General features: G+C 39.2%; 1 protein-coding gene across 5 annotated transcripts in view; it reads right to left on the bottom strand.

Moving 5' to 3' along the window:
• Nucleotides 1-21,912, bottom strand: part of RAD51B (RAD51 paralog B) — a 574,968-nt gene that overhangs the window by 511,780 nt on the left and 41,276 nt on the right. For all 5 annotated transcript variants that reach the window (XM_067557794.1, XM_067557795.1, XM_067557792.1 and 2 more), the window contains exons 6-7: nucleotides 20,298-20,417; nucleotides 18,878-19,061 (exon numbers count right to left, since the gene is read on the bottom strand). In XM_067557794.1, the coding sequence (XP_067413895.1) occupies nucleotides 18,878-19,061; nucleotides 20,298-20,417 (304 nt within the window). The remainder of the gene's footprint in view (nucleotides 1-18,877; nucleotides 19,062-20,297; nucleotides 20,418-21,912) is intronic.

The raw sequence follows: 21,912 nt of genomic DNA, 5'->3' as shown, positions 1-21,912 counted from the left end.
GGTCTAATCATGGCTTTACGTCTTTAAGGAGCACTGAGAGCATACAGATGAAGTGGCCAACCCGAGGTCACCTGAGACAATGGAAGTTCACATACCCTTGGAGAAAGATGTGGCTTGTGCTTCACACCCCGTGACTTCAGATGTTGGCAGGGGCTCAGGGTGCAGGAGCATGGCCAGCCATTCCCAGCTGGCCATGCTTCCTTGCCAGGAATACTAGCCAGCCCGTCTCCCCAGTATACAAGAAGCACTAGTGTCAGCTGCCTGCATCCTGCACAGGTACTATGCTAGAGGAGAGGTGGTATCAGCATTCCACCTGCTGCTCCTGCTGGCCTCTGTTGTCATGTCTCCCTTCCCCAGCTCATCTGTATTTAACCATTATTTCATTCCGTTGAAAGGGGTGGGAGAGAGACTTATTTGCCTTTACATTTAAACAGCTATAGATCCAATATCTTTGTACCGAAACAACAGATCTTCAGATTTCCTCTGAGAGCGCATGCATCCAAGAAAGGGAGCAGGAGGGTACATGCAAGGAGCAAGCACAAGCAATATGTAAATCATTCAGTCCAATAAAAAGATTCTGCTACATGGAAATTATCTAGGAAGAAGAAAGCAAAATTCCACATCTAGTCATTTATATGCATTTTGCAAGCACCTCAGATCCCACTGTCTGAAAAATTATACTTCCCTGTACAGGCACAGCAATGACATAAGCTTCTGTGTGTATGTAATGAGACTTAACTCAGCATTTTCTCCAACCTTCCTTCCAGAGATTTGTGTCAACCCAATTTTATTTACTGTAACTGGACCACTAAAAATTTCTGGGTACTCCTAGCAACTCCAGTGTCTGAAATAAGGATGAGAAGGGCTTCTAGCTCCAAAGGAAGTATTACTGTTTTATTGTAAGACAGCTTATAAAAGAAGGAATAAAAGCTGATTTGTTACACAGCCACTTTCAATAATACTAAGGGCCACATTCTAATCTTCAGCATGCTCTGCTCAATGCCACTTAATCCAAAAAAACCCAAAACCCATTGATACTGCACGTGCTATTGGCCCTTACTTAAAGTGCATCATTTTACTGGTATTTTCAATAGTTTTCATTGTGCCTCATAATTCAACAGTAATGGCTAGACACTCCAGTCAGCAGGAGCAGAAGCAGTGAAAACAGGGACTGATGCACCAGAGGGGAAGAGAGGAGGGGGATAAAATGGGGACCAGCCAGGGCCACCCCTCTCCAGCATCCTTGTGAACCAAGAACTGTGCACAGGAGAGTCCCCATAAACACATACAGCTGATTCCCCTCCTAATGTACCCCACAATAAATTAAATAAATTCTGGCTCTAACGTGCCATTTGCTGCCATCTGTGTCCTGCTCCTTCCCCACTCTGTGTCTGTCCTGACTATCTGTAGTAAGGCTGTAAACGGTTCAGGGCAGGGACCATCTATTACTCTGTCTGTACAGCACCTAGCACAATGGGGCCCCATCTTGGTTGATGCTTAGGTGTTCCTGTAATAAACATGATGCATAACAAGTGATAGCCCATGACTCAGTCATACTTGTGTAGTATTATTAGGGCTTATAGCCTCTGTGTACTCCAGCCAACGGGGAGCAACATGATCACACATACATGAACAGGTCTGACTTTCCATCCAGTAGAGGTCAAGGGTAACACACATCGCACATATTGACATAGGAATTTGTACTTTTCCATGACCATGTGACAGTACCCCATATCCAGAGGCTGTTTGCCCACTGCATCAAAAATGGTATCCACACCTTCCAAGATACTCTTTAAGAGGGAACATCATAGCCTTTTACAAATCTTTGGCCCTTGTGTGTCAGCTGACACATTTATCTTTGACTGTCTCCTTTGAGAGAATAGATATCTGTTTCCTTATCACTGCTGGAGAATAATTTCCTCATAAGTAACTGTGAAACCAACCTCATCTTATATTAATCAATAGTAGCATTTAAGGGCAATTTACAAAAGAGAACTGAAATTAAGAGACAGTGGATATTAAGATACCTGAATGGGAGACAGGAAGTCCCTTCGAGCTATCACTAAATTTATATTACGGCACATTCCCACACAAAAAAAATCTACTTCAAAAATCTAATTATCAGAAAGACCGGAGATGAGGCAAGTTCTGAACCTTGGAATTTTTGGAAATAAAAATGGAAATATTTCTGTGACAGAGCTTGTTTCTGTTTATTTTAAATATCAACTGTTTGAAGCTGCTAAGAGGTTTGGAATGTTAGTAGTATTCCAGTTATAGAGGCATGAGTGGACAGAATGCAGGTGGAACCGTCAACTGTGAATGATAAATGTAATTTACCACATGGCTCTGCATTTTATAACCCGGGAAGGACTTTATCATATGACTATTGAGGTATGGGTATACCTATATAAATGACACTGTCGTAGGACACAGCACCTTTTAACCATATAGCAACACCACTCCTTTTGAAAACTTCCCATTCATGTCTAGACAGCTTTCATCTAGTGCCACCAATGAGAGTGGGTGGGGACAGTCTGGAAGCATCCATCAGTCCCCAAGTGTTACCAACTAGTGCCTTGTTTATTTGATGGTATAGAAGTATGTAAATTACAGGGGAACTGGACTGCACAGGTGAATGGGATAGGTCATCTTCAGGTCGCAGATTTGAATCTAGGCCACATCGGTAGTAAATAAAATTGCTGTTCAATGGCTGTTCAGCAACACAAACAAGAGGACTTGGGAGTCTCAGTCCAGTTCCATTACAACTGGACTGAGTATCTTCATTACAAACAACTTACATCCTTGTCAATGGTCTGAATAGATAGAGATCAAAAAAATGAATGGCCCACAAAGAATAAATGCCTCTCACTCTCCTAGAGGTGGGCCTTCCAAGTCAGGATGCTTAGACAGTCAAATTGGCAACTTTAACAAGCATAATTCTAACTTAAAAAATGTTTAAAGAGCTATGAAAACTATTAGCAGATTCTTTAAAGAAATGCTTTCATAAACAAAACAATTCACTGCTGCAACACATATAGTTCATACAAAAGAAATCAAAGGGTAAAAACCCATGTGCTATTGTACCAAAGAGATGTTAATGCCACAAAGCAGCTTAAGTTGCATTATAAAAATTACAGAAAGTCCACCTACAGCTGAACTTGCAGCCTTGGACAATTTAAAATGTTTCCTGTAAAATCTCTTCTTACCAGTAGACAAAACACAGGAGCAAAAGATAACCATATACTGCAGACTTTCGTAACAGCTACAGCAAGAACTTGGCTAATGTTGTAGCCATAGAGTGTTGACAGATGGATATAAAACTATTAATAATGAAGGAATGCAAGCAAGTTACAACCTCACCAGCTATTCTGTGATGGTTATATATTTTATTCTGCATTTTAGGATATAGCAAAATAATGTGGTTTGAAAATCTGTTATTCAGCACATATATACTTGACCTCGATTACAATGCTTTATGCATGGATCCCTTACAATATACAAACAAAACAGATTGCGGTGCATTTTTAAACCAGTACACATGCTTATTAAATCTGAGTTACAATTATTAATAAACTATCTTTATGGGGTAAGAAAACCTTTTGAGATGCAGGAACAGACACTACAGCCAGAGATTTGACTGCTTCTTGTCAAAGCAGAAACCGTCACAAAAATGCACATAACTGAATTCTCCATAAAATTATTATGGTTCTAAAAGGCATACTACTGATTAGCATAGCTTCTTTTTCCCCACTTACACTGTACAATACCCTGGAGATCCCGTTCAATTACACTAAGCCTTTTATTCAAGAAATTTCTGTCCCAGGTTAAGCTCTGACACTGACTCATTCTCAGACATTAGGCAACTGTATGTTCCCTCTCTGTAATATGAGGAGACTACTTATCTATCCCTCACCACTGGGACAGTAAGACTTAAATCTGTAAGTCACTTAGGGTATGTCTACACTGCAATTAAAACCTCTGGCTGGCCCATGCCAGCTGACGTAAGGTCACAGGGCCCTGGCTAAGAAGTTGTTTAATTGCAGTGTAGACTTGTGAGATGCATCAGCCTGAACTGCATGTATTACATCATAAAATTCTGTGATTATATACATTTAAAGGTTTTTGGTATCAAGAATTTCCTCTTGGAACGCAACTGTTGACACAACCAAGCCCTAAAAGACATGACATTGTGAATTCTTGTTCCAAATGAGTACTGTTTATTCACCCTAAAAAATTACCTTCCAACATGCCTCTGCTTAAAATTAAAGGGATTCATATGCGAATGTTGTAGATGGAGAGCAAAACAATCCACTAGACATCAATGTGTCAGAAGGATATTTTGTAGATCACAGAAAAATAATGAGCACTGCTGAATTAACATAATTGTGTCTTATTTATGTACCATACATTTATGTACCAAAAATCAGAAAAACTGTTACCTGACTATGTCCTTTCTGCAACTCACATCTCTCCCAGTCAAAGCCAATTGGGCTGTGCCCCCTTTTTTTTTTTTTTTTTTTTAAATATATAAAGTAAATAGCAGAGGCAATTCAGATTTGTCCACAAAACTCCTGGACCAAGACACATCCCTTCCATGCTTACTTCTCTACTTTACTAGGCTCCTCTATCAGAGATCTAGTGGCCACAGCCAACATGTAGTTAAATCAGATTACCAAAGTAACTGATATTTTTCTTAGTAACATTGTTAGGGAATTTACTTTCAGTACAGCGTGTATATGACATCAGAGGATTTCTGGAGACCTATAATTTTTCATTTTAAATAAAAATATACCTCTAGCTAATTTCCTTGTAGAGACAGGCCTCAAAATGTAACTCACTCGCTAAGGAGGCTCATCAATGAAAAAAAATATAGTATTTTTCCAACCAAAAGGCTCATGAGGCAGGCTGATAAGCATTTTAAGATTCCATGAGTGTTATCTCTTCTTGCAGCCCTTAGAACCTCCACTGGGCTATGGATGATGGGATAAATGCACGTCTGATATCCTCCCAAGCCCCTCCCCCAATTCCTATGTACCTCCTGAGGTTCACTAGAATGAAGCACACTGTTCCTGCAGATCTTAGGTCTACTGGAGAGTGAACACCTAACATCATAGGTCACCTAATGAGCCTTGGGTGGTGCAAAGATTTCCCTTTTAAGGCCTCAAAATACAGAAGTAGACATAATCCTGCACCTAACCACTCACAACCTAGTCAGAGCATAGTACACTAAGGTAGTTTGTGTGCCTTGTCTGAGAAGTATAACTTTAGCTCTGCATTTCCTTGGTATCCAACATTTGTAGGTTTGTTTGATTTAGCCAACGTCTTTAAGAAGTAATATGTACTCAGACCACTGATGTGTGCTAGCAGCCATAAACAAGTTATTTTTCATGAGGGAACGTACGGTATGGCAGGTAGAGCCCAAACAACAGGTTGGTTTTTTTAATACAAAGTTATTTTTAATGACCAAAAAGAAAAAAATAGTGTGTGGTTGCCATATTAACAGTAATTTAACTAACCAACATAGGATGGAAACAAAAATACTGGAGACTTCCATGATTAATCTTCGCCTCCACCTCCAAGGGCTCAAAGGATAAGATACGATACCAGTAAGGTGAAGCATTGAAAATAATAGCATGTAAAGTCACAACAAACAACTAATTCATATCCTTGGTGGTAATGCAGATCAACTGAATGCACATATTCAAACATATCTGCAGAACATTCAGCAAACAGTTCAAAAGCATGATTTCATCCTATTGAAAACTTAGATGCCCTCCCATTACCAACATGTCACGCAAGAAAGGTTGTTTCTGAATGTTCATTCAGTTCTAATTAAACACACAGCAGACTGTTGCTAGGACCTCTTCAATAAAAGCTCCATATTTGTCCTACTTTTCTCTACCCAAAAGATCACCATAAAAAACCCAAAAGTCTCACATGGGACAATGCTATTCATACATAAATGAAAAGAAATGCAACCAATATTTAAGGGAATTAAAATCAAATGGACTCATGGGTGGGAACTGTGCATTTAGAATGTTTCTTTGTGGTGTTTGATTACACTGAATTTTGCCAAACATATTAAAATTCTTAGTTACCGCTACCCAGGTGTGTAATATTTTCACCCCATTTTTCTACTGAAAGAAGGAGCCTACCTTACGAGTCTTTCGGTGGAAGAAATTCTGTCTTTCTATTGACAATTCCCTTAGTAATTGGGTTACACTATAAAGCCTATTTCTGCAAGGAAAAAGCTAGAAGTATATTTTTGTTTAAAATGAAAATATAGGCATCTCTCTCATTAAAGTAAGCAATGACACACAAAGTATTCCAAATGGATCAGATCAACCCTCTGAGGACTTGGGGGAAAAAAAAGTCAGGGTGAAATTATTCAGCAAATTGCTCGAGCTGCAACTCACAATTCCTGACTCATTATCCCATCACAAGGCTGTATTTGGAGTATCACAAATGGAACAAGGCTCATGTCTCTTTAAATGCACAAGATGTTTGAGATCAGAAGGTAAATTCACAGAAGTGAACAACATCTGTGCTGTTACTCAGGCCTTCCTCTCCTCAAGGCAACATGGCTCCCTCAAGCACCGTACTGCCACTGTCTGTCTATACCTAGAGCTACTACCACACCCACCCTACTTCCCAAAGATGGGGAGGGAGACACAAGGTAGAAATTCTGAGAGATAATATTGACAGGTTAGCATTAACTTCTGAAGAAGACTTCCCCATGGGGCTATCAGGAGATTATGATGAATGGAACAGCTATACCCGAGCAATACATCCAAAGCCCCTACAAATGTAGTCTTTTCACAAAGGGGTTTCTGTAGGTTCAGAAAGAGGAGATATTAAACATTGGCTTCTCTTCTTTTCTTCTAACAGTTTCCAAGCAATGAAAGAAAGCGGTTATTTTTTTCATCCGTCATTGGGAGGACATTATCCTGTTTGAAAAGCTGCTTATCAGCACCAGCTCCATAGCAATCACACACACTGCCTCATCTTCATTTCCACTCATAGCTTCTTCTCTTCTCACCTGTGCTGTTCGGTTCTGCTGCCTGATGTCACAGCAGCTGGCAGCAGCAACTGGGTGGAGCTTGCTCAGTGCAGGCAGAATCTTCGGCAACTTTCACGTCAAACTCTTACAAATCTCTACTGAGCACATGCAAACTGAGATTTTTCAAAGGCTTATAACTTGGTCAAATATGGACAATTTTTGATAGAAACAGCAAAAGACCCAATACAAAGCTGCTCCCCTGCCCAATTTCAAGAACCTGCTCAAAAGCAGGGAGGCATTACAGCTTCCCAACAAAACAATTGTAAGAACTGTTTTAACATGAATAAAACATATTTTTCTCTAGTCTTGTCCTCAGAAATTGCTCAACCATTTTTACTAAAACTTTAAAAAAAATTCAGCCTGAGGCAGATATCCAGCATGGAAAATTTCAGCCTGAACAGATAAAATCTAGCTAAGTTATAAGCAACTGAACACAGGATTTTATACTGGTGTCAGGCCATCTTAATAGGCTACCAGCTTTGTCTATAACGAATTTAACCTTATAGCCCCTACAAGAAGTAAATAGGTATCCTAGTTTTACAGGCAGGGAAATCAAGACACTGCCAGGGTAAGAGACTTGCCCAAGATCACACAGTGAGCCCATAGCAGATCTGGGGATAAAACTAATGTCTCCCAACTCCCCTGCCTGCACCTTATTCACAAAGTCATTCGCTTCTTTCCCTCCATATGACGCTTTACCCACATCTAGGCAGACTGTTAATTTTTGGCAGGGTCATTTGCACTGTAAAATGGAAAAAAACAATGGGGCAAATGTTAAAAGCAGAGAAAAAATGACTTTCCAGTATCTTATGACTTTAAACCACCTCCTTTTATATACTTCACCATGGCAGGAAAACAGGAAACACTGCTCTAGCCGTTTTCATTCCTTTTTCTCAACAGTATTAAACATTTTATGAGCTTGGATATTCCAAAAGGAACCGTGTCAGGCCATAAACTGCAGAAATGCATATTCCCCAGAGGCTTATAACAAAGAACACAGATGGCAACAGAACTGAAAATGGTAATAATTACATTTTTAACATAGTCATTTTCAACTAACACAAAATTGTGCCTTCTGAGAATAATTTTTAACCACCAACATCAAAATACAAAAGCATCTCAATTTGCCATGGTAGTGACACATTCAGTAGTAAACCAGAATAATTCCCCTTTATTAAAAAGTTTTTGCACAATATTATGGAGCAAAGGAACACAATTTAAACACGACCAATCTGCCAGCAATAAAAAGTAATTTGGTGAAAATTTATGTAGAAAAAATAAGAACATTGCTCTTCAGTAGACAGATTTCCCCTCAAGCTCTTGGTTTTTATTACTGTACATAATAATACAATTGGAAACGGATTCCAAAAAATATTTTCCCAAGGTGAACTCTGTCTATAAGTGAGGTATTTTCATTACAATTATACTTCGACAGCTTATAAAAAAAACAAACAAAAACAAAAGAGAAAATAATGGCTGTTTGAGTACACTAGAAATGGCTAATCAAAAACAAACTTATGGACTCAGCTACCTGAATTAAAACACTGCTACAAGTTTATAATGTGGAAGGAAAAAAAATATGCAGTTGAACATAAAATGCTTTACATGCTTTCTTGAAGAATTTTTTACACAAACTGCTGAAGTACATTGAACGGGTCTGTCTCCATGAAAGGGAAAATGTATTTGAAAGCCATATGAAAAGACAGTTCAAATACAGCTCCTCTTGTCCTGTTTCCTAACACAGTTTGGCTCCCTGATTAGTGGGGACAGTGCCAAAGTGTGTTCCAAGCATATGCTCAAGTTAATATTGTTTTTCAATTATCCAAATATGGTTGGTGTTACTCTTTCATTAGTCACATATTGTGTGTGATCTCTCTTAATGATTTAATTTGTATGAATGTTTTTACAGAATTAACACAAAATATCATAAATGCCTAAAAGTTTTGCATTTCTATACCACCTATCAGAGGATCTTTGTTCCTTTGACATTTATTTAGCCTCACAACACAATTATGAAGTAGGCAAGTATTCTTATCCTATTTTATGGACAGAGAAATTGGCACAGTTTAAGTATTGCAAAGGTCACACTGGAAGAGCTGGGAATAGATCCCAATCTTCTATCTCCAGATCCTAACTTTAACTACAAGGCCATCCTTCTATCCCATACAATAAACATTCAAAGCAAAAATTAAAATGTACATATAAAACCTTGGTAATTGGATGTTATATATACACCTTTCGTTCATAAACAAGAATAATATTCAGATTCATCAGCTTCTGATTCATTAGATTCTAATGAATCTAAGCTATCATTTATAAATATTAAATTTCAAGCCTTTAGAGTTGCAAAGATAACCTTCCAAATACGACTATGAAGATATAGTATCTTCTCATCTTCCTGAATCTGAAGAGATATTTCTGCTGCTGTTCCTTAGCTTTTCCAAGAAGCAGCAGAAATTAACAAAACTGATCAGCTTCACAACTGCTATTGAGAATCCTACAAGGAATTTGTCACAAACCATGTCAATGTAATTGAGAAAGCTACATGCAGCAGCAGCGAAGTCAGGCACTGGAGTTATTCATTGGGGAGAAGGACTGAAAAACCAGAGGCTGAAGAAGGAATAGAGCATGAAGGAGAACTTATTTCCTTTCTGGCAACCAGATAGCTGGGTCAGGATTAGAACATTCTCGATTATGCAGCAGCCAGGAGGCTCAGCATGGTGGAGAAGAGACAGGAAGCTCTTTCTCCCTTCTAGCAGTTGTAGGAGAATGACTTTAAATTCATATTACATGTACCAGTCAGAAACCAATACAAAAGGTAAGACCCACTCCGCTAGAAATCCCAGCATTGTCGCTCTTCCCAGCAGCTGGTGGAAGAGGAACTGGGTTTCTCATTGAGGTCTTGCCTGTATAACTAGCTGTTTGAAGCCCCATTGTATAAAATAATTTCTGGGTAATAGGCCTGATCCTCTGGCTATAATATGGTTGGTACATTTTTCAAATTGATAGTAAAGTTTCTCTAACTGATTCTCCCTTAGTCAGTGCCTTGTTAACCAAAAACATTTGTACATGACATAACATACAAACAAAGTTCTCACCTTTTAGACAAACACAAAAGGGGCATGAGGTGGCAGGCATTTAGAAGAAGGACATCGGTTTGATCAAGAAAAAGGTGAAGGAAACAACTAGACAATAACAGGCAACTGTGATTATTTTATAGCATCAATAAGATGCTCTGGTAAGTGCTTTATAGACAAGTATGAAAACAAGGTCCCATCCAAAATATTTTACAATCTGGACATTGCTCAATTAAAGACCATTTGAAATTCATTAACATATCTCGATACTGTTGGAAATATCAGAACATATGGATTACCAATGTCACAATAAAGACAGGCTACCTAATTTTTCCCAACATTTTTGCATAGTCACATCCATTAGTAATGTCACTTATTTTTTTTGTATCTTTTCCTCAAACTCTTTCCAGTTTCATTTGGGCCTCCCCAACACACTGATTTGTTTGGAGAGAAAGAGCTGAAGCAGTGAGTTTGCAAAGGTGCTGACAAACAGAACTGCAGATTCGAGAAGAGAAGAAAAGTGCAGGGTTAAGGATGATACCAAAGTTACTGACAAGGGAGATAAAAGGAAGGACTTAAAATAAAAGGAAAGAGAAGATACAAAGTTCAGTTTGAAGAGCCTCCTCTTGCCCAACAGAAGTACTTCTGTTCTGGAGATGTTTAGCTGTAGGAAGTGGAGATGATACCATAAATGTACTTGGTTAAGGCAGGCAGAGAAGGGGATGGAGGAGAGTCCTTGCAGGCATCAAATGACACAAAGTTGAAGTAGTTTTGAAAATGAGAGTTTACAAAACCTGAGAACAAACAGAAAATTTTTCACTAACCTTTTTTTTTTTTTAATTATAATGAAAGCAGCCTATTGGATTTAAATCTTCCCTCACAGGATTCATAAACCAAACATATAGCACTATAATAGTATATGAGAGCTTGAAAGGGAAACTAACTGACCAGACTATTTTAATTATGCATGCTGAGAGAAATAAAATGATAAACAAGGAACAAATACTGACAAGTAAATTGCATTTTTAAAACTTTCCATTTTATCAATTAAGGTGAGAACCTCAAATTAAATGAAATGTATTTGCAAAAAAAAACAACCTTTTTTTAAACCATAGTGTTCCTTTAACTCTCACAATTATAGTAGAAAAAGCAGTGTAAGCACCTGATCCCAAAATGTCCCGCTTTCATTTGCACTATAATCGATTATAGAGGGAAATCTCTCTATCTCCTTAAATTAATTCACTTCCAAAGCCTATTTGTCTCCTTGGGGGGGAAGGGGGACTTTTTCTTTTTTTTTAAAAAAAAAACCAAACTGATATACATTTTCTTGTAGTAATACTGACCAACATATGAAGTAGGACACATTTGCACAGATTTGCGAAGAGATCATCCAAAGTATTTAGGACAAAGCATTAAGAGCCAAATTCAACTCTGCTGTAAGTCAATGGCGTTACAACAACGTGAACTTCATCCTAAACCTCCCTCAGTCTTCTTTCCACTTTTATTTATTAAACAGAATTATTCCTATAGTTTGCTTTTGCAGAGACGGCTTTTAAAAATGCTATCTAGAGAGGATGGCTGGCCACCCACGTGCGTTTTGTTAACTACTAAAATTAGCAGGCTAGCCCATTGAAATTAAACATTTACAGAAGATGAGCAGGTAATCAGAAAACTAGTTAAAAAGCTAACACAAAAAAAGCAGTATGATCAGTACTGTTCTTACTATATATTCAAATCTAGCTCTCTCTCTCTCATTGGAATGATGATATTGTTTCCAGATTAATATGAACTCCGCATGCATTTCCTATACTAACTGGACACTATCTTTCTGAACCAGAAGTGGTTTAACAGCAAAGCTTTCCTATAAACTGTATTTGTAAGATTTTTATAAAAATTAACATAAGCCGTATAACTCATCAGCCACATACTCTTCCTGGGAAAATTACTCAGAAAACCCATAATATAAGAATGAACATTACCTCTGATTTAGTAATGTCTCCATACCTTAGCACGATATACCAGTATGGCGTATGGGATGCACACACCCACACAAACCAAAAAAACAATCAAAATTTACCCAACTGTAAATCCAGTATGTTTTGGCTTCCACCTTCCTAAGGTGGCTAAAAAATAAGATGTGGCTTACTAATAAAATGGTTTTAAAAAATAAAATCACATTGAAGCAGTGTGTACAACATGGAAAAGCTAAAGAATACATACACCACCACATTTTCCTGTGGCGTATCACACTCAGAAGGACTCACACTCCATGTTAAGTCAAAAATAATACATCAAGAGATTCTCTCAAGTTGTTTAGGCACTGCCATTTTTTTAATGAGGAAAAAATTAATTTTGTATCTGACACACTATGGTCATTGTTTAAATATTTTAGCATGAAACGTATTAATAATCCAGTGATCAATTAGTATAAATCATTATCGCATATTACTAAAGAGTCAACACTGGGTCTATTTCATTTGGGGCCAAATGTCCTTTAATGCATCATGCTGTTAATTTACCTTTTTTATATATTTTATAAACACAATAAAAGCTCTTTGTATTGTTTACTATCTTCAATGTATTCTACAAACAATAGATTTTCTACTCTGTGTGTGTGTGTATCTCAAACATAAAAACTACACTGAAAGAACATTAAGCTTGTAAAGTCAAGCCCTCAAAAGTTAAGAAATGCCAGAATTACAGTTGCCTGTGCAACCTTAATTCAGCCCTCTTCTGCATGAACATTATGATACAGTCTATATATTACATGATCATGTACTATTTTTTCCACAGGACTTCTGACTCATTCAGCGCACAGACTAAAGTGCTCACTTAAGAAGCTATTCCAGTGGTTTTTAAGCTTTTTTCATTTGTGGACCCCTAACAAATTTCAAATGGAGGTGCGGACTCCTTTGGAAATCTTAGACAGTCTGTGGACCCTCAGGGGTCGGTGAACCACAGGTTGAAAACCACTGTTCTACGGTAACAACAACCTTTGCAAACCTCTTAGACAGTCTACAGACCTCAATTTGAAAATCACTGAGCTATTTAATATTTTGTTTTAATGTCATTGTTTGATGGATGGCCCCCATTCCTTATTTACTGCACACAATTCACACCTACCGCTGAAGACAAAAGGGGAACTGAGGCACAGAGAGATTAAGGTCAAAAGTATTCACTAATTCTAAGTGCCCAATTAGAGACACCTAGCAACTGATTTTTCAAAGAATTATATAGCACTCCATATGTTCAAAGCACAGCTCCCATTTACTTCAGTTGCAGCTGGGAGTGTTCAGCATTTCTGGAAATCAGACCCCAGAAACTCAAATTGGGCACCCAGAAAATGAGGAACACAATAATTAATAGATTCATAAATTATAAGGCCCTGAATTAATTCTTGTTTAAACTAGAGCATGTTTTTTAGAAAAATATTCATTCTTGATTTAAAATTTTCATGGTAGAAAATCCTCCACAATCCTTGGTAAGTTGTTCCAATGGTTAGCTATTCTCACTTAAAACACATGAATCCTATTTATAGACTGAATTTGTCTAGCTTCACCTTCCAGCCATTGAATCTTATTACACCTTTGTCTGTTCAAGGAGCCCTTTCTTATCAAGTTTCTGTTCCCCATATAGGTACTTACAGACTGATCAAATCACCTCTATATCTTCTCTTTGATAAATTAAATAGATTGAGTTCCTTGAGTCTTTTACTATAAAGCACGTATTCCGATCCATTAGTTATTATTGTGGCTCTTCTCTCAACACTTCCCCATTTTTCAACATTTTTTTTTGTGGGCACCAACGCTTTTAAAGTAACTGCTTTGCAGGATAGAGTCCCCCATCCTGTAAGTGTGACCTGCATTCTTTGTTCTTTACATTTAGCCATACTGAAACACATACCGTTTGTTTGTGTCTAGCTGATTGCTCTGTGTCAGTGACCTGTCCTCTTCATTATTTACCTCTTCACCAATTTTTGTGTCATCTGCAGGCTTTATCAGTAATGATTTTATGTTTTCTTCCAGGTCATTGATACAAATGTTAAATGGCATAAGGCCAAGAACCACTCCCTGCAGGACCCCACTAGAAACATACCCACTCCATTATGATTCCCTGTTTACAATTACATTCTGAAACCTATCAGTCTACCATTTAATCCATTTAATGTGTGCCATGTTGATTTTGCATTGTTTTAGTTTCTTAATCTAAGCATCATGCTGTACCAAGTTAAACATCTTACAAAAGTCTATTGCATCAACACTATTATCTTTATCAACCAAACTCTTAACTTTATCCCAAAAAAATCTAGTTAGTTTGACAAGATCTATCTTCCATATAGCCAGGCTGAGTGACATTAATTATCTATTACCCTCCTTTGATTCTTTATCAGTCAAGTCCTATGTCTTTCCATTGTTTTGCCAAAGATTCATGTCAGGCTGACAGGCCTAATTACCCAGCTCATCCCATTTGCCTTTTTTGAAAATTAGCACATCAGCTGTCTTTCAGCCTTCTGAAACTTCCCCAGTGCTCCAAGACTTATTGAATAGTATAATTAACAGTTCAGAAAGCTCCTCAGCTAGCTCTTAAAATTCTCAAATGCAATTTATCTGGACCTGCTGATTTTAAGATGTCTAACTTTAGTAGTTGCTGTTTAACAATCTCCTGAGCTATTGTTGGAATGGAAAGTGTTTCAGTGTCATCACATGATATGAACAGATCATGCTGCATTTTCCCAAACACAGAACAGAAATATTTATTGAACACTTCTGTCTTTCTGCATTATTATTGACAATTCTACCACTTCCATTTAGTAATGGATCACTAACGCTCCTAGGATTCCTTTCAGAGACCACCTGTGAAACGTTTAGTTTAATTGTCTTGCCCGCATCACATAAGAATTCTGGCAGGGACAGAATCTAGATCTCCAGGGTAGCATTCAACTGCCTTAATTATGTGACCATCCTTCCTCCTCCTGCAATCTCTGCCTCATTCACTACACACCTTCCAACTTCTGCAATAAGTGAGGCAGGGGTCCTACAGACAAGAGATTCTTCACAACCACAATTCATCCCCAGAGCAGGTCCATCCAGTGCACTGAATGAGACAAGGGTCCTGTGGAAAAAACTGTATGTGCCCATGTAATTAAAGACTATCACACTGACATCCACCAGGGTCATCAAGAGTGTTGCAATCTTTAGATCCACTGCACAGAGCTCTGCCACTTGAGCTAAAAGAATAACTGATAGTGATACTAGAGGGGAAATGAGATGCACATTTTGCCAGTGGGTTTCACAGATATTTGCTGACAACAAAGGAATAGGAAGACTCAGGAATCTTGGTTTCCACTCCAGGCCATGGAAAGGAGCATGCTCTAGTGAACACACAGACTATTCTGCTCATTTTCCTCTAAGTTTGACCCCTTCTGCCCCATCCCCTCCAACCTGCCCCAATACTCTCTTCTCCATCCATGGCTCCTCGTCCTATTCCTGTTCCCTTTGCTTATTCAGTCCCAATCTCCACTCCTTAGGCTTCTCATCCCACTCCAAGTCCCCTTGACCAGCCAGTCTCAGTTCTCCCCTCCCTGCTCCTCATCCAAGCTCTCTCTCCCCTTCCTGCCCCCACCACTGGTTCCCAGTCCTAGTTTCCCTCATTGGGCTCCTCATGTAATCTTTGTCACTGCTCCATAACTCTTTGACCCAGTCTCCTCCCACCCTGACTTTTTGACCTAATCTCTTTGCCCAACCATTCCCAGCTCTCCCTTTCATCCTACTCCTTACCAGATTTGTCTCCTCTCTCCCCGTCACATAGTGATTCCTAGTCCCGGTCTCCTTTTCCAACTGAGCCCAGTCTCCCCCCTTCTTCTCCTCCAATCTCAATGTTCCCCCCAGTCAACAATTCCCCACCCCTCAACACCCAGACCCAATCCCCTCCCCATGGCTCCAAGTTTTATTACCCAACCAGGTCCCACTTCATTCCCCCCACCCCACTCAAACTTGCAGCTCCCAGACCACCAATTCTGGCTCTCAGACCCATACTCCTTTCCCTTCCAGTCTCAGTGTCACCAGGGTCCTTATCCTAATCCATTCCTTTCCCCTTCCCCAGTTTAGTTTTGTCCCCTCTGCATTCAAATCAGACAGCTTCCTCCTCCATGTTGTCTAGCTGCAAGTAGGGAAGTCACTTTGAGCACAGGAGAGACAGGCTCCCTACTCTAAGTCCCAGTGTAGGTCTCCACATTAGCCAGAAGCAGCAACTACAAGGAACTTCTGGCTTCAGCCTCTAGCCCTGGGCGGACAGGAGCATGTTCAGTTCCTCAAGGGATGATGGTCACCAATTACCTCTTCTTAGCTAAAGCTAACAACCAGTACTACATTCCCATCCTTGACTTTTCAGTCACCTCTTACACCATCAATCACACTCTTCTTCTTGAAATCTTGTCTTCTCTTGGCTTCTGTGACTCTGCTCCTTCGCCCTTTTTAATAGCTTCTTCAGTGTATCCTTCAGAGGACCTTCTTCCTCCTCCTCCAGGTTTCTGCAATGGTCCTACAGGACTCTGTCCTTGGTCCCCTTCTCTTCTCCTCAGAAATCTACCTTTCTACTGCAGAACTGTCTCCTTCTGTCCAAACTAAAATCTCAGCCTGTCTCTCTGACATCTCCTTGTGGTTTTCTAGCCCTCAAATCAAATAGAGCTCCAAGCCTGTCCCTTTATCTCCTTTTTTTATCACTGTGGAGGCCACCACCATCCTATCTGTCACTCAGGGCTGTAACCTAGGTTTCTTCTTCATCTCAGATCTCTCTCTAGGTCCTCACATCCAGGCTATGTCTACACCTTGCAGATTCTTCCTGCATAACATCTCTAAAATATGACCTTTGGATTTACAAACTTAGACTCACCTGTAAATGTATTTTCCCTGCTTTAATCTCTCAATAACTCTCAATTCTTTTTCCTAACTAATAAACCTTTAGTTAGTTTACCAGAGAATTTGGCTGCCAGTGTTGTCTTTGGTGTGAGATCAAGAGTATCCATTGAACTAGGGAAAGTGACTGACCCTTTGGGACTGGGAGTAACCTAAAGTGATTTGATATTTGGTATAATGATCTGTATCACAATGCCCAGTTGTCTGGGTGGAAAGATAGGCTGGAGAGCCTAAGAAGGCTGTCCATAACTCCATAGTAATCTAAATCTAAAAAGGACCAGCAGACATCAGCTATAATACATACCTCAAAACACTACACTCTAGTTCTGATACACTGAAGAACTCTAAATGGTGTAGTTCTGTTTTCTTTTAATCAACTGCAAACGGCTTGCATGGGATTAAACCAGTCCAATGGATGAAATAACAAGCAAATAACCCTTAATTTTTCTATTCATTCAGTGTGTCTGTAAATCACTAGAAGCTCCATTAATATTAATATTCTATTTCCCTGTTTCTAAGCAGGGCCATAAGCATGGTCTCTGGATGGCCCACAGCCAGCTCGAATTTACCATTTTAATCAACAAAAATCAAATTTTAAAAAAATTAAAAAGACAGAAATGAACATCTTCCAGCATAAACTTTATAACCTTCTTCTTTGCCAGGGCACCGCATCACCTTTTCCCTAAATATGAATAAAAGTGTCATTAAATATACTCCTTCTTGCAAACTTCATATTTTTCCTGGCTTCTTTTTAGCTCTATAAATATCATTGGGTGCGGTAATTTGGGACACTACATTTGCACACAATTTTTAAAGGCACAGATGCAGGGTTTTTAATTATCTCAAGAAATCCAAAGGTCTTGATATTTTACAGAGTAAACAGAATCCAATTCCTCTTAAGCTAAGAGGGTAGATTCTCCCCTTGACATATGCTAAGTCTGAGATGGCAGCTATACAAACCATAGAAGTTACAGATGGACAAGACCTCACATTTCTAAAGTCCCTACAGCAGTTTACTCTCTTACACTTTGACTATTTCTGCTGGTGGAGCCTTTCTGACATCCCTTGGCAACTTTGTCCGTTCGCAAATTGATCTTACTATTAGAAGCTTTTCTTTAAGTCTAAACTTTCCCTTCTTTCATTCAAAGCCATTACATCTTGTAATACCACTTTGGTCAACCTCACCCAGTCCTGGTACAGTACTGAAAGTTTTTGTGTCTGGTACTGTAGGCTTACTGGTAAGCCTGTGTGCTGGGGCTTGTGCACTGTCACTGCCTTCCTCCCATTCATTTGTGAGTAATTTAACTCACAAAGTAATGTGCACTGCTCCAGATCCCAAACTCACAATCATAGCACTTGGGCCTGGAAAAGCCAAGCTCCATTTGAAACTCCACAAAATTCTTAACAGGAGGAGCAGGCAATAGACCATCAGCTGGTAAGGCTAACCAAAAAGCACTGGAAGTACTGCTTTAGACGACAGTGTCAGAAGGAAGTTACAGAACTAACCATGTCAAATTGAAGCAACACAGATGACAGACTTACAAAATGAAAATGAAAATGAAACACTGAAAAAGAAATGGTAGAGAGAACCTTGTAAAGCCATCTCTAGAGTTTGAAATACATAAAGGAAAATTGCAATGAAGTCACCAACTAAACTGTCTAAACAGAATGATGTTTTTTTCATAGATGTGCCACAGTAACTGGCTTGTCCAGCCCTGTTAAAACATCATCTGTTTTTCATCTTCCTGTCTTTTTCATGCTTCTCTGATTTTATGACTTGATTCTGTGGGTCAGAGACTAAAAAGAAAAAAGAAGGAAAAACTTACCGGTATTGAAAATTCCTCAGCCAAGTACTTCAACAACGATGCTTCTCTAGTCAGAAAGTTACTTCTCTCCATCAGGTTGCCTGGAAGTTTCATATCAAATTCTTTTCTGACTACTGAAGCAATAGAGTCAATTATTACAAGCTTAACTTTCTTAGAAATGATTTCTTCTTCCAAAGACTCAATCCTTTAAAAAACAAAACAAAACAAAGTACTGACTTAGGTGTATCAATAACATCAGACAGCAGGATGTTAGTTGTATACATAAAACAGTTAACACAAAAAAAAGAAATATTTTATAAGCATAAACCTGTTAAATTAAATTATACTAAAACCTTTATATATGACTAAGCCCCCTGTCAACAGTCACTGTTGCTGGGTTATGGAGATGTGGAAGGAATCCTGCTCCACAACCACTGCCACAGCTCTCCAGCTGCCATAGGCCAAAGTGCCCTTTTCAGAGTGGAGGATTGGAAGATCCACATAATATGGATCTACTAGCCTCTACTCTGCCCCCTGGTAATCAGGGAGATAGGCACGCACAGAGGTTGTGGCCCTGCCTCCTGACTCACATAGTAGAAGCATCCCATTTCTTCCACCAGGGGTCTCCTCTACATCCACAGGGCCAGGTCCCTTTCTATGTACTTGTAACATATTATGTGTCAAAATATATTTGGTTAATATGGTCTCTCCTCTCTGATGAGGCTGCAGGTAGTATATAGCACAGGTATTCTGCCACTAACAGGTTTGTAGATACACACAAGAAGAGTGGTAAAATGTCCTTGCCATGTCATAATCTGTCTCCATCATGGCAATGTGTCATCACAAATTGACACAAAGTAACATGACAAAACAGGATTATCTGTAAAAGCCTTCCTGGCTGACAGTCATAAGCAGGGCTCCTCTCTCTATTTGCAGAATCTCCTTTTCTTCCTCCGTCATGGTGTGGCAATAGAAGGAAGATATTCAGGAGGAATAGTTAGGAGGCACTTCCATGATTTTGCTCACTCTACCCTAAACTAAGCTAGAGCAAAGCAGGTGCCCATCAGACGCACAAACTCCATAAGAGCTAATCTAGGATTATGAAGGGATACCTGCAGACCATTTTTTACTGGCTGTGTGTTGGAGCTGACTATATTATAAAAAATAGCTACATTAATATCCATTGGTCATACACTAAATGAGACATCTCAGAAAGCTTTTCCAAAATGTTCAGAATAAAGACAACATGGGATACATACATCAAGACAAGCGGCATTGGTCATTTTGCACTAATTTAATCTAGTCAAGACTTTCCTAGTTATTGAAATGTAAAGACCCAAAGAAGTAACTACTGTACATAAAGCTTGAGATGTAAAAAAATATTCATTACAGATCATTCAGCAATGATGGGCTTCTCATTGCACTCCAAAGGAAACAATACCTTTTCAGCACACTGTCACAGGTGAGCTCCCGATAGAGATGAACGTTACGGGTCATTGAAAACAACTTTTCTTCTGTACCAAAATAATTAGGGAAACGGTGTTCTGCAATCTCAACCAACCTGTCAAAATCCAAAAGGTATGTCACAGCAAATTCTGGGCTAATAAGACAGCAACCTTCCTGTAACATTTCTACCACCCTTTCCACAAATTCAAAGCATACAAGGGTAGAGATATTTGATTAACTAGATAGATAAATGGTGAGCCGATGCAGACTTTGACTTCCTTTTCTAAGGAGAAAGCACATTCAGCAGCCAGAGTGGAGGACTGGAAGTCATAGGATGAAAGTTCTGTTCTCAGCTATGCCACTGAGTCTCTAGTGAAGTTAGGCAAGATACCACCTCTTTGTACTAGCTCCTCTATGAATAAAATAAAAGTATTAACATTTCCTTAAGTTAAAGGGCAATTATGAAGTTTAGTGACTAATGGCATATCTAAACTACAAAATTTAAGTCAACATAATTTATGTTGGCATACAGCCACCACAGTAATTACATTGCTGGTGCATGACTACACTTTGTCATTAGTGCACGTCTTCAACGGGAGAGCTTGTACCGACTGTACTGTGAGAGGGGGGCATTGTGGGATGGTTTCTGAAAGCCAGGAACAGTCAATGTAAGCAATGCAGTGTCTACACTGACACTGCATCGACCTAACTACATTGACATTGACTCTACACCTCTTGTGGAGGTGGAGTAATTAAGTCGGCATAGTGAGGCAGTTACATCAGCAGGAGTGACATTTTAGTGTATGCGCTTACATGGTTAGGTCAACGTAAGCTGCCTTGCATTGACCTAACTTCATAGTGCAGACCAGGCCTGAATGAAATGCACTTTGAAATTCTTGTACAAAAGCCACTACTAAAGAGCAACTACTAAAGTAACTGAGATTCTTTGAGATGGTTGTCCCTGTGGGTGCTCCACTTTAGGTGTCTGAGCACCCTGTGCATGAGATCAAAGATTTATAGTAGCAGTGCCCAGTTGGGTTGCACATGCACTGTCATTGTCTCATGCTGTTTTCAGCAGTTACATAACACTGTGAGACCAACCATTCCTCCGTTCCTTCTCTACCACGGAGTGCATTTTATATCTACATACTTGGAAGTAGAGGGGAGGAGGGAGGGTAGTGGAACACCCACAGGGACAACCATCTTGAAGAACCTCAGTTACTGCACAAGGTGAGTAACCTCTTCTTCTTCGAGAAGTGTCCCTGTGGGTGCTCCACTTTAGGTGACTGTTGAGCAGTGCCCCCCACTGGAAGGAAGGGACTTCAGAGCTGTGTTATGTATAGTTGATAAGACCGTCAGTCCGAATAGGAATGATTGTTGCTCTACTGTATGATGTTTTGAAAAAGTATGCATTGATGCCCAAGTAGCTACTTTGCAAATGTCTATAATAGATACATTATTAAGGAAGGCAACCGATGTTGAGAGTTTGTAGAATGTGTGCGAATCCCAATTGGGGCCTGTTGGTGCATTTTCTGGTAACAGAGGTGAATACAGCCCAATATCCACTTGGACAGTCTTTGTTTGGAGATAGTCTGCCCTTTTGATCGCTC

This window comes from Emydura macquarii, unplaced genomic scaffold, assembly GCF_026122565.2.
Source record: "Emydura macquarii macquarii isolate MOO-44397 ecotype Brisbane River unplaced genomic scaffold, CSIRO-AGI_Emac_v2 contig_1876, whole genome shotgun sequence".
NCBI classification, from domain to species: Eukaryota; Metazoa; Chordata; order Testudines; family Chelidae; genus Emydura; species Emydura macquarii.
This window is presented reverse-complemented; position numbering and strand designations above follow the sequence as displayed.